At 42.0% G+C, this 14339-nt stretch overlaps 1 protein-coding gene across 1 annotated transcript in view; it reads right to left on the reverse strand.

Moving 5' to 3' along the window:
• The window catches only part of cita (citron rho-interacting serine/threonine kinase a), a 121082-nt gene that overhangs the window by 92445 nt on the left and 14298 nt on the right, over positions 1 to 14339 (reverse strand). Inside the window, exons 6-10 of the mRNA XM_010794583.1 lie at positions 5618 to 5760; positions 5198 to 5291; positions 4567 to 4773; positions 4262 to 4415; positions 2903 to 3092 (exon numbers count right to left, since the gene is read on the reverse strand). Of these exons, the coding sequence (XP_010792885.1) occupies positions 2903 to 3092; positions 4262 to 4415; positions 4567 to 4773; positions 5198 to 5291; positions 5618 to 5760 (788 nt within the window). The remainder of the gene's footprint in view (positions 1 to 2902; positions 3093 to 4261; positions 4416 to 4566; positions 4774 to 5197; positions 5292 to 5617; positions 5761 to 14339) is intronic.

Here is a 14339-nt window from a genome sequence, read left to right on the forward strand (position 1 = left end):
AGAATTCATAAAGTTCTTCAGTGCTTAGTTGCAACGTCTTGGGGGGCTACTGTATGGATAATATGACAATTTAAATGTCCGCAGCGGGGGGATTTCTGCATGTTTATTCATTTGTTCTTTCGTAAAACAGCCATGATGAATTCAAACAGTTGATGAAGATGGAGGGATTTCTTCTTCACCTTCAACTGTTTGCTCCTGCTTCTTGTCACGTATGCTTTACATTTGGAACTAATAACGTTTGCAAGAAACATGGGTAATATTTCTACTGTTCTTAAGATTTTGTAGGCAAAATAAGAAATAATTGTTTTGACAAGGGAGAAGATGCCAGCGGAGGAATATGTTCGTTGTCATGTCTATGTGCTGTGGAGGGAACAAATAAGGAGCCAGTGCGGACTGCATTATTGAAGAGATTCAAAGAGAGACTTAGGGAACGTGTGCAAGGTAAAGGCGTTGAAGCACTTATTGGGTAAACAAAAATAATACAAACATACATTCACACAGGCATGCACATGTTGAAGGAAAGGAACACACATGACCAATTTAAACAAGCAGGGTGGCAAATGGAGTCATTTGTTTAGAAAGTGGAAAGCACTAACTGTAATTAAATCTAGCATTAATAATAACTAACACAGAAAAAACAATGTTTAAGAATTCAATAATGAACAGATGGAGCACAAAACATGCAGGTTTTTTAGTTCACCTCAAGGGGCCATTTAAAATAAGACTAGATAAGATATACTTTATTGATCCCAATTTCGGATATGTATTAATGGCTTTCTATTCTATTCTCCGCCTCTTGGTGGCCAGGTGACGTGCATGCTCTCATGCCACTCAAAAGCTCAATTCCTTGTTCTCTAAGCTCGTGCTGCAAACTAGCTAAGTTTTGAACGATGAAAATGGTCACGCCAAATATGAATGCAGAGGATGTTTTGGACGAGGATACAAGTTATTCAAAGCCAGAATATACTGGCGAAATTGAGCGGAGAGTGGCCCTAGGCTGCGGTTTTGCAAACGGATATGGCTGGCACTAAGCCTACAGGCATCAGGAACTCGTTCACAAACCTCCTGGAACATGTAGGCAGCGTCAGCACGGCTCCACAAGCAGGAGAAATCGGCTTTTTCACTTCAATATAGCACGCAGTGGGGAATGCATTGCTTCAATTGACTCCATTTACCATTAACACTGATTGAACATCCACATAAATGGTGGCACATTGATTAAAAAAATAACAGTTTTTGTTCAAAGTTAGACTGACTATCTATGACTGAAACATGTTCTTGCATCTATATTTCTGATTTAATTATGCCTTTTGCTTTTCAATTAAATGACAAAATGGACTCAGCAATTCTCATTTTCCTTCTTCCAAAAAGGGAAATTTGGGATCAACAGTGGTGCCAGAGAATAATTGAGGGAGCCATTAAGAACATGAGGAATGTCATCAGCAGATTTTTGTAAATATGGCGTTAGAGAGATACAAAAAAAACAAGTAAGTTTGCCACTGAAATGATAAGGAAACATCCTCTGGGGACAATGAATATCCACATCATGGCCACCTGGCAGTAACCATGAATGGCTATCTGGTCAGTGGTTGTCAAGATGTCCTGCTCGGGACCTAATGAGCCTAAAAGCCACCTTTCAAGGACTTTCTGACACTAAACCCAAGATAGCTTCTTATACATTTGAGGCGAGGGATTTCGTTGCTTAGTTTGACTAATGAGGAGTCAGACAGACAAGTTCACACAGAATGAAAAAAAGAATAGTGGGAACTCCTATTAGCATTTCATTATGCCTGGCTCTTGGTTTATTTCTTTTTGGCATTGTAATGAAGAATGTGTACACGCATATGCACACACCCACACACACATTTGACACATTTCTCTGAGTTCCTCCTAATTAAATGCAGCAAAGCAAACGACTGGCTCCAGTTAAAACCCATGAACAGATGACTGATGGTGTAACAGCAAGGGACAGCGACATTAGGAGAGGGAGGAAAATAAGAGGAGATGAGACGGGTAAAGATGGGGGTGGGGACGAAAAAAAAAAAAAAAAACATCACGGTAGTAACCATAGAAATAGATACTCTCCCCCGATCTGGGCTCTCATCCTTTTCCTTGTCTCATCTGCTCATGCTTTTTATTTCCTCTGTTGCTGCTGCTGCTGTCTTGATCCGCAGTCTCCAGGAACATTAACCTGCTAGAGCACTGCCATGGGGGCTACAGCAATGAAACCCACCCTCTTGCGTTATTATCAGAGGTTAAGAAGCCAAACACCATTAGGGATAATTGCAGTCCCAAACCCATGCTATAAAAGTCAGGAGCCCATTATGCTGCACAGTAACAGAGAAAGCTCAATAACAGCAGCGAGGAGGGTGGGAGTGTGCCGATGTCTGGGGTTCCACCTCTCAGCAAACCTCATTGACACACTCAGCCGCATACCAATCAGTGCCGATGGCGAGATAAAGCCAGCTCCTCGGGTCCTCTCAATTGATGTATGTATGTATGTATTGGAACAACTATGTGCACTCACAAAGCACAAAAACAGGAATCAGATACGGAGCGCAGCGGAGAAAAAGGGGGTTCCCCACCTCCCTCGTTCCTGGTCTGACACAGCATATGGCCAAACCCATTTTGGCCTCAACGGGCACAATACTAATGATGGGGACACAACACCGACTGCACAGGGCACCACACTAGATGACCTGACACAAGGCTACCTGGAATTTGGAGCCGTGGGAATGAGGGGTCTATTGGCAGAGCAGCAGCCAAATGTAGCGTGGGGTCTTTAACCAACAAAGGTGTGTTAGAGAGGTGTATGCAGGGGGTCTCTGCGTGACTACAGGAAAAAAGGGGGGTCGTCTTTGGAAAATAAGCCAAACAATGCCAGTAAACATGGAGCACTTACTCAGTTTTGGCCAATGTTGTCAACGCTCTGCTGAAGAACCAGCCTAGAAAGGGCAGATCCTGGCCCTGGAAGCCCGCTGGCAGAGCTCCTTGCTGGGCTGCTGAGGCTGGCCGGGGGGCTGCCTGCTCCGGCTCCTCAAAATTAGAGGTGTCATCTTCAGCGTGCAACGCAGGAACGAAAGGCGGGAGAACTGCAGGAGAAAGGGATTGAGTGAGAGAGGGCAAGGAAAAAAGGAAGCAGCGACAAACAGAGCGGTAAAAAAAAAATGTACAAAATAAATAAAACACAACAAGGAGAAAGGGAAGAGAAAGGAAGGGAGGAGGAACGGAGCAGAGCTGTGGAGCCTAGAGTGCGGTAAGTCGCGCGTTGCTGCACATGCTGCCTCTCTGAGCCTCCCTCCCTCCTTCTCCTCTCTCTCTCATTCACACATGCTCACTCACTCTCCCTCACTGCAGCAGAGCAAGCTAATCAGCTGGACCCAAGCTGAAGCATAAAGCTCTCTCTCCCAATTGTAGAAAAACTAAGTATTTTTATGAATAAAATCTTTTTTATATGCAATACTCTTTGGCTTTTTATATTTATTACTTAAAGACAATACATGAAGACAATTTGATTTTTTTTCTCTCTCAAATGAATAAATCTCCTGATCGACACACAGGCAGAAAAAGCTCCTGCATTCAAAAACACTGCGTCCTGAAGATTTTCAACAAACAACTTCATTAACATTCAGTGTTGATATGAATATAAACAGCTCGTAGGGAAGGACCGATATAGCAATGTTTGATAATGGCTACAAAAAAAGACATGAGGTGTCTGCACATCAAAAATAAACATCATCTCCCAAGCAGCTACACGTGTGACCGTGCCTCACTCAAAGGGTGAATGGTATGGGTGTGTTTTCCCACGGCTGGTGAGGTGAAAATGAGAAACTCTTTGTCATTCGCTGCACATGTGATGGCAACAATGACGTTCAACAAACGCACATATATTTACGCCACAGTCTGCAGTCTTAGCACTAAAGACGTGTGCTGCGTCTGTTGAGAAGCAGATGAGTTGCAGATCTTGACTCTGTCTGCCTGGCTTCTTGTCTCGGCCTCCCTCCCTAATCTCCTCAGGAAAGAGCTGGCCTACTGCCAACGGCACACAGAATCTCATTAATTTACTACAGATAACCCCGCTGGCCACGCAGTCGCTGTTTGTTGCAAGCCCACGCATACAGCACACTTATGTGTATTATAAACAACATTAATATCTGACATCTAGTCGTAAATCATCTCTCCAGTAACGTGGATACAGCAACACCAAGCGTTTTCACAGGAAAGAAAGAAGAACACTCTCAAGGGAGAGGAATCTCCTCACCTTGCCGTAAGTGGTTCCAGTCGACACTGGAGAAGAAAGAGTGACAGCGGAGTCCCTGGAAACCCAGTCTCTGTTTGGATCCACAGAGCAAGCTCTGCAGCAGGTCTACAAAGTGCTTACTGGCCCGAGGCTCGTCTGGAAACTTAAGGGAACGCTGGGGGCAAACCATAAGGCCAAAGATTAAGGACACGATGCAGATATGACTTCAGTCCAATCAGACTGCAGTACGATGGGAACGGTTAATAGACAGCAAGCGGTTTCAGGTCAGATAGTGACGATGTCAGCACCGGTTGAGATGAGAGTACCTGAAAGTTGACGATGTTTTGGATTGTCTTGGCAGAAGAGCCCCCAGAGAAAGGCGACCTGGTGTAGATCATCTCATACGCTATGACCCCGAGGGACCACCAGTCACACTCGACTCCATAGGTGCTGTTAGAGCCGCCATTCATGGATGCCAGGACCTCCGGGGAGATGAAGTCCTGGTTCCCAACATTCACTGTGGGAGTTTCAACCTGTAAACAGATCAATAACACACAATGATGTCACCGCTAAGCACACTGAAGTCATAAACAATAAGAGGTGGTAGTGTATTCTTACTTATACTCCAAGGAAGAACATTTCATTGCATTTGATTTATGACGGAGTACCAACTGCTAAAGGCTGGCAGAGTGCCGTTTGATTTAGTGCAACTACAAGACGAGAAGATTTACATTACATAACAAAAAGACCCCTTCTTTCAAATTGGGGAACTTCTACTAAATGTGTAGAGTCCTATGATATTATTATTGTACCCTCTGGTGTTAAGTGTATGAATCAAGCTCTCTTTGGATTTCATAAGGCATTTATTTTTTATTTGTGTAATTGCGTAACAAACAAATAAATATACTGTCCCCAAAAAAAAGTCGGTACATCGAGCGAACTCTGTAATCTACTTACGGTTTTGTTAGCATTGAGCCTGGCAGCTGATCCAAAGTCTGCCAGCTTAATGTGACCGGTCCGATCGATGAGAACATTCTCCGGTTTGACGTCTCTGCCAAGTGGATAGTTAAGAAGGGGTTTGATACAGAGCTGTTTGTTGCCCGAGTACGGTAATATGTTTGCCGCTCTGACGATAATGGAATACATTTGTAAACTTCAGCAATGTTTTTGTATTACATAACGTCATACCGAGTGCTTCAGGTTAAATTACATCGCTACATTGTTCATGTCCTGTTAATGTTTGCCTGAATAATGTGTTCCAGTAAAACAAAAGGCAAACAAAGAATGACATTTAGCAAGGATATAAGAGTATTTCTAGAATGATGGTGTTGGACAAAGGCCTAACACGTGATCATTGAGAGGTTGCTGGGGTTTTACCTGTGGACGTAGCCCAGCTGGTGGACGGCGTGAATGGCTTCTACCAGCTCAGCCAAATAGAACTGAGCCATGGACTCATCAAACTGATCTTCGTATCGGTTAAGCAGGGACATCAGGTCACCGCCTGGCAAATACTCCATCGCCTGAAGACACATGTGTGTGCAGTCAGAAGCTGGCAGTATAAAACAATGGCTGGCAATTTGAATGAATGTGTTAGTTAGATGAGATGAAGAATGAACAGCTATTACACGCTGTTGAAACATTTATGAATGCCTTTAAATAGGTCTATATTTAGAAAGAAAACAAAGCAACAAGTGTAGGTCTACATGCGTTTGAGCTCACATCAAAGCCCTATCAGCTTAAGCTTATACGCCCGTTCTCTGCATTATAGATTCAGTTATGTAACAGGGTACTAAAGAGTGCGGATATATCTGAGATATTTGCAACCTCCTTGTGCATCTCTAATCACAGTTTGTTAACACTCAAAAGCAACATGCCACAACCAAAAACTCATTAAGCATCTTTAATTAAAGTTTGGAAACACAAATCCACCGTGGTTGTGTTTGACTCAAGTCCTCTGTTGTGCCGTGTGCACCCTGAGATGAAGAGCCACCGGTCTGGCTGATATAAGCTATATGGAGGTGGCAGCCATACAGCCACAACAGGCGAGAGCTCCTGGTGCATGAATGGTCGGCAAGTCTGAATGAAGGGGAGCATTCTCCAGTGTTACCTAGCAACAGGGAGACTGGGTGCCTCTCTGACACACGGATAAAGATGGATGCTTTGTATTTCCCTCCATGCTCAGTTAGGGAGCAGGGTAAGACAGAAGGGGGAGGAAAGGAGAGAGAAAGGAGACATGCAGGGGGCATGACGGAAAGGTATAAGGAGAGGGCGAGTGAATGAAAAACAAAAGGGCAGTATGCAGTGGGAGGCTTAGCGAGCCAGGAAAGGGTTGTTTTCCTGCACCATAAGCCAGTGTTACAGGTCATTAGAGAAACTATGGATCCTCTGTGAGGTTAACAGCCATCACGATGCTTACACTGGACAGGCTCTCTGAGCTTCACCGCTGAACATCAGACTGATAGGGGGATATAACATTATGGCAAGAATCCCCCGTTTCCTTAACCAGAGTCAAAGGAGAAGATCCTATTTCTTTATATTTAAGCAAATGAATCCACCGGTGTTTAAGTGGAACACAAAGGCTTTGGAACAACTGTTAGCTCCGCTTGATTTATGTGTTTTTCTCTCTTTTATCCGCAGTTGGGATCATGGGACATTATGATTGTTGTTATTAAGTTACGATTTCGAACAACAACACTAAAGACTGCGGGTCCTTAGAGGTCCTGTCCAGTGGAATTGCCGGCATTGAATAATGTCGTTAATCTGAAGAAAGCCCTGGTGACTCTTAGCTTTACTCGTGGCTCGCCTGCAGGCTAACAAAATAACACAACACAACTTTGAAGTTGCTGCAACATGACTTTTCCCTGTGCTTGCTTCAAAGCATTTATTTGAGATACAAGATGTTCCTTCAGTGCTCACTTCAAGTCCCTTCCTGTAGCAGCTCATGCACTATTCTGACTGATCTCAACTGTTGTATTAGTCACGTTCTAGAAAGCACGGCTGTGGAGGAAAATGGTAATATGACACATTCTAATAAAGGTTTCATGTTCATTGGCTTATATAACATTTTGATATGTTCTGCCCTTTGCATGAAACACATACAAGAATTAAAGACATTACAGTTCAATTTTAAATATTGGAGGTAATATTTGAGTGGGTAATTATTAGGTTGTTGAATGGTGGATTTTACCTTTTAAAGAGATCACACCTTTTCCCTGGTTCTACTTTGTGAATTAAGTAAAGTAACACTTCCTGACAATTTCTCTTTTCGTCTAACTGTGGTTTTAATACAAAATAATAATATTTTTGAAAGTGATAAGATTTAGAGTTAATATGTTGAAAACGCATTTAGAAGTTGACTTTGAAATTACTCTTTGTGTAGAGACACACATAGAAAACAAGACCATGCATATGAATGGTGTACGATAAACACTTTGAATAGAACGTGGTTGGTACTAGGGCTGTTAATCTCGATTATTTGGGTCAATAATTGATATCACGATTATTCGAATCAAAACGATTATCCATTTACTTTGAAAACATCCATTTATTGAAAAAAATAAAAAAAATGTGAACAGTATGTTTTTAACAGTTGATTACCCTGAACTTTAAAGTGGACCTATCATGCTATATTTGAAACATATATTGTAGGGCCATACCTATATAAAACATGTCTGTGAAGTTTTTTTTTCAAAATACCAAACAGATCATGCATTTTAGCCATGTCTCATTTCGCTCTATTTGCTCTTTTCCAGCCCTGTTTTTTCAAGGGCTGATTCATTTTTTGTGGCAGACTACAGCGCCACTTACAGGCATGGCATATGTTCTACGTCTGCCACAAAAAATGAATCAGCCCTTGAAAAAACAGGGCTGGAAAAGAGCAAATAGAGCGAAANCCAACATCATTTTTCGAAGAATTATAAGCAATCGTATCGAAATTGGTCTATGATTATTGTTTGTTTCAATAACTGAAATACTAGTCATACTGTCTACATCCGTCTAGCGTTGACCCGAAAGTTGATTTCTGTGTCGGTACGTTGTTGACGCCTACACATGCCGAGCAATACCGAACGTTAAAAAACTTCAGCGCCTCACCGCAAGACCAAGACCACGAGAGGCAGTCCGTCATGGTGGGGACAGTCTGCTCTGGTATATCTGACACCGGCAAAGAGTTAGCGCTCCTTTGACCGAAGGTTTCGGTTATAAAGTTCCTATGATGCAGGTGCTCACGGTGGCTTCCCTGACAAGGTTAGAGGTCGTATGAACCTTAAGGGTGCTCCAGTGCCAGGAACCAAACCCAATAAAGCTCCGGACGTGTACCATCTGAAACGTAGGAAAGTTTAGTGGGTGTTACGAAACGCGGTGCTTGGTTAAAAGTTTGTGGGAATGCCTCTTACCGCTTTACCGGAAAAAAAGACTTTGTGCTGCGTCGTTGTCGTGTGTAAATTTACATTCATACATCACCGCATCTTGTACACAACCATTTTATACAATGAAACAACGTAAACAATAGTGCGTTTTAACACAAGGCACTTTTCATTTCGTTCAAGTAATTAATCTATCTTTAGCACTCCATAAATAAAAGCCAGTCAAATACAACTTTGGGCAATCTCTCTCACCGGTTTTGGAACATTGGACAAGGTAAGAAGAAACAAAAGAGCTTTTCGGCACCGAACCTTTCATATGAACCGAAGCAAAGACTCCTTCACTGAACTTCGTACGCTGATGGTTTCGGTCATAGGAGCCGCTAAACTCTTTGCCGCGAACCCACAAAAGAGTTCAGCTCATTTCGACGAGGTCTCGGTGATAAAAGCTTCGTATGATGCAGTAGATCACGGCGGCATCATGACAAGGTTACAGGTCGTATGAACCTTTAGATGGTCTCGGGCAGCATGAAACAAAACCTCCTTTTACAGCTCCAAGTGGTACCTACATATTATTCTTGACCTATGTCGCACCCCCGCCCCGGAGTAAGTAAAGGATACTCTCAACGAGGAAACCCGCGTACATATTTTACCGGGTTTGAAAAACTCTCTCGGCTTTTGCAGTGCTAATGGGTCGTACGGACTCTTCATGGGCATACACGCGAGTATCGCTTACGCGTTGAAATTGGTTTTACCGAGCAAGTGGTGTAGTTCGTGCCAGTTAAACGCATGTGCATTGTGGTGGCCGCGCAAGTACTGTCATACCATTACCTACATATAATACACCTAAACATCTTAGGTCCCACTACTTGTAGCGAAAATTCGGTCCTTTCACAAACTTTTTTCCCGAGACGTTTGTGCCATTTTCACAACATTTATCCTCTCTCAAATAGGTCTCCTCCGAGACGCGATGTCCTACCGAGAAGGTGGGTCTGACTTCGGTCTTTTGTCCATGAAGTGGTGAAAATCTTGGTCCTTTCGTCGAACCTAAGAAGATTGCCCGCCGTCAATCGTCGATCGCCGATCGATCAAATAATACGATTAGATTGTAGTTAGCATACATGAATATAATGCGACATTGTCCTAGATCACTATAGGTTCGTTGTCTCCGAAGTAAATCGTACTTTATAATAGAAGAATCCGTTATTCTTCGATGTCCCTGCAATTAGATTTCGTCAGCATTATATATTGAAATAAATTAATGTTGTAAATGCCATGTTCTACATTAGTATGTCGGGTATAGTCATATTATATTATAAAATGATTACTACTTAATGACGTTTGTACACGTTATATAGGTACTATGTCGAGGCGACCCACCGTCATTCCTGCTTACCCAGGCAAGATAAGCGCGAGGTACCCCCATTTCTATCTTGCGCACTCCGACTTGGTATCACCGACTTGTGCATATAACAGACACGGCCCTCGCGACCACACCAAAATACGCGAATAACAGACTACACTTTATAAGAGAGTCCTTATTGCAAATCGCTTGCTTACAAAGATTATTCCCGAGATATGTTCCACAGTTGACCCATCAAATAAATCAATTATTTTTTAGGTTGCTGAACATGTCGTGGTAGAAGGTACATGTTAGTGTACCCTTTTAACACGAAAGGCCCGGACCCGTTGGTTTGCTCTTCACAAATCATGGCGGCAACAACGGTCGTGCTTATAAAAGTAGACTCAGGCCGCGTGAAGGCACCCAACCCGACCGTGTACACATCTGAGGCACCAGAATTCGGGGTTATTACGAAACGCATGCCTGGTAAAGGGAAAAGACGACGCCTATTACATCCGAACCCCGGAGAGTATACTGCGTTGGACGTATAAGACGAAGACACACGACAAGGGTGAGAAACAAAAGCGCTTACGGTCTTCTAAGAACGGAGCGAAGACTACGAGAGACAATGCCGAGCCTCTGTACACGATGCGTGTCTTTCGATTGAGACGCTGAAACTCTTTTGGATAAATTTCCTTCTCTGTAAGTATGGTGCACTACCTGTGCAATCCGAGCACAATCACAAGTTCCTGGGACTGGAACCGGTCCCTTTTTGTCCGTGAACGAACAAATTATAAACAGAACACACAGAAATATAAAAAAGAAAAAACTGTACACAATATTTTAAATGGAGCTCTCGGCATGGTTTACAGAGCGCAGCATTGCGGGCCCGGCCTCAAGGGGACGGGATATCAGTGGAGAAGAATTATGCCGTAAATAACTTCACTCCTCACTATATCCAAGTCAAAATAATATTTCGTATAAATATCCACCGCCAAAAACCTCCTACTCAGGTTATTTTTGTAAACTGCGTCACAATACTATTTCTTTTTTTGGAGAGAGTAAAATAGTAAAGTTAGAAGAATTACAACGTAAGATATATAATTGTGGTTTTATCTAAGATATACAACTATTGATGAACCGAGAATACACGGGATGTGTCCATTGTACGCATCGGTAACAAGAGATAAATAAACTTAGGTTTGGTAATAGAAAAGGATTCTCGATTAGATCTTCTAACGGTTTTGAGTGGTAAGAAAAACGGACTTGGATGTAATCGAAGATGAAATACAAAGAGTTATCATTTTTTTACGAGAAATTTGACGACGGCAGGCATCCAAAGTTTATAGACCTTGTTCTTGCAGTATTTTACAGGAAACCCCCCTAGTTTCGTTAGCAGATACGACACCAAAAGGACATCTCTAAAAACACATCTATTGTTGATTTCACATAGAGACAGATGCCATTCTTTTTACCACACCACTCCACGGGAACCCACATGGCATACGAAGACCGTACTAGGTTTGGCCTGGGCCGCGGGTGCTCCCCCTTTTCCCCCGTAACGGGGGAGTCACAAAATAGGAAACGGGGGAGTGGCAACTCGTAGTAAAGTAGGTAGTTTTTAATGATGACAGAGAATAATTTATTGATTTAGTAATAAAGGGGTGATGTGCATACAAACAACTATTCAAACACACCAGTCCGTTGAGTTCCGAGGTTTTTTGCACATTATTATTTTACGGAGTATGACACACACATTACAATCAGAGACCACGTCAGACTTTTGTAGTCAGCACATTTACCACTAAATGTAATGTATTATTATTATTATTGATATGATCATTATAAAAAAATAAGAGAATAAAGTAAATAGGTATAAAATACTACATGACAGTAAATAAAAGTTGTTATTAATAAACAAGAATACAGTTTGAAAGGAGTGATTTGTAAAATATCCATAAAGAAAAAAGAAATCTGCTGACAGTTCGGTTTCATATGGGTGTTGAGAGATGTATCCATAGATCTCCTGATGTGGCTCTCAGTGCACCAGACTGATGCTTTTAACTTCAACATTTAAAAAAAAATCTTCCCAGCATGCCCCCCGGACCCCCCTAGAGGAGGTTAGGTCCCCCCCCCACTTAAATCATGTTCAGATGGATAGGAAACTAAATATATTCGCACATATCTTTCTGTTTTGGTGGTCATGCCACAAACGTGCACGTGCATGCATACACGAGTCATGGTAAGATATCTGGATTAAGAGGTTGCTTTTTCTTTGCACAGCATGAAAGAAATGCCAAATGAATGGGCTGGGATTAGTCTTCACTATTTCATTCTGTCTGAAAAATGCAATAAAATTTCATGTTAAAATTGAAAATGGAAACCATCTGCTCAGTCCCAGGGTGGCTGTGTGTGTGTGTGTGGGGGTGTGTGTGTGTGTGTGTGTGTGTGTGTGTGTGTGTGTGTGTGTGTGTGTCTATGGGCGAGTGACAGTGAGTGTACGGACAGTTTGTGCTGCAGTAAGCCAATATGAGTTATTACGATAGTGATAATGAATCACAAAGACAAGCGACTGTGTGAAAAGTGGAGGACACATTGAGGACTTTAACCATAATAAATACTTTGCCATGTTACCACATTGTGGGGCCAAAACGGGGGACGGATCGGGTAGTGACAGCTCTTAAAACTCATTTCCCTGCTTCTCGTGGTTTCCTTGCGTCTCTCCATGCTTCTCTGGTGGAGGGACTAGTCACAGGGAAACGACGCAAGTGAGGGACGCAAGAAATCCATTTAACCGAAGTGAGAAGGACCCAAGGAGGAAAACATTTCAAAACAAAAGGTGGAAAATGAAAACATAAATCCAAAACCATGACAAAGTTCTGGTTCATCATTTATATTTTGTTTGGCCTTTCAGTTAAAATGATTATTAGAAAGTGAGAAATGCATACACTTGTGGCTTGAAGTGCAATAAACACAAAAATGGATGCTCCATGTTTTACATCTAGTGATGTTGGTATAAATAAAAAACATGGAATTTTCTAAGCTAGTTTTGAACAGTAGGTCTGTGAACACTGTCCTCCAGTCCGACACCTTTGACATTATGAGGTTTGTGTATACAGAACACCTATTTTGGATTTCTGCATTTTGACTTTGAATCATTTTCTGAATGAATGAATCTACTCGTGGAAATGTCTTGGGCCTCTAAATCGTGTTTGCCCTTGTTGGCCACCGTATATCCCTCAGCCTAAAGTTGAATTATTCCATCTTTTGATAATTGTCCCCAAAAATGCACTCTTTCATCCTGTTGAGTAACCTTTGATTAAGACAATCACCAACAGTTATTGCAACTCCCTGAGCCATCTTTCTGTATACAGATGGAACCATCAGGCTTTTGGCGCCACAGACAGAAAATTAAAAATATATATATTGAGAGATGGGTTTACACATTGTTGGTATAATTTAGTCAAATGTAGAATAATATGCATCTATTACCAAATAAATCCTTTAATGAAGCAGAAACGATTTTAACTTATCTGGGTTGAATCACTATGTCGCTGCTCAACGGTCACCATACAGTAAGAGGACTGTGGCTTGAGGTACGAATGTATCAAGAGAAAGTCCATGCACTGGATATAAAAAGTTGACTCTGAAGTGAGGGGGCGTGCTGGGTTAGACCTCCAGAGGAGACTTTGCAAGGTTTGCAGGGCAGCAGAACTTTCTCTTGGATCTGTTTACAGAAAAGTTCAGGCTGCAGCTCTCAGATCAGATACTGGTTCACCTAGAAGTGGTCCTGGAAGCTCAAAGTTTTGATTTATGCTGGAAAGTTGCAGCGATGTGATTTGCTCAGTTAAGATGTTTTCCTAGATCTGACCAGAGGTCTGTGCGAAATGTTTCTCTTTGTAGGCCGCAATGTCTTTGTTATTGTAACTCATTGTTTCTTAAAGGTCTCCTACATGTATCATGCGAAATGCACTTTTAATGTCCTTTAAACATAAATATGTGTCCCCGGTGTGTCAGGGAACTCACAAAGTGTCACAAAGTGTCAGTGTCTCTCTTTTCCTACGTACCCAAATCTCTAAAAACATGTTTTGGAAGTAATATGGTCTGTGTTTACATTAGGAAGCATCGCTAACACTCAGAGCTGAACTGTACTGGAGAGAGTATGTGTGGAAAAAGCAGGAAATAAAAAGGAACTCACCTTGAGGTAAACCCCCGAGAGAAAAAGCATTTGAGCTCCATACTGTTTCAGAATTTTGAGCAAAACACTTCATAGACATGTTTTTTAATATTTTTGTATATATCTGAGAGCTATGATATATGCCTACAAATAGTATAATAAAGTCCTTTAAGACCTGACTGATTTAGCAGCTCCTTTATGTTCTGAATACATCCTGCA

The sequence above is a fragment of the Notothenia coriiceps genome, unplaced genomic scaffold (genome assembly GCF_000735185.1).
Source record: "Notothenia coriiceps isolate Sejong01 unplaced genomic scaffold, NC01 NC01_scaffold00002072, whole genome shotgun sequence".
NCBI lineage: Eukaryota > Metazoa > Chordata > Actinopteri > Perciformes > Nototheniidae > Notothenia > Notothenia coriiceps.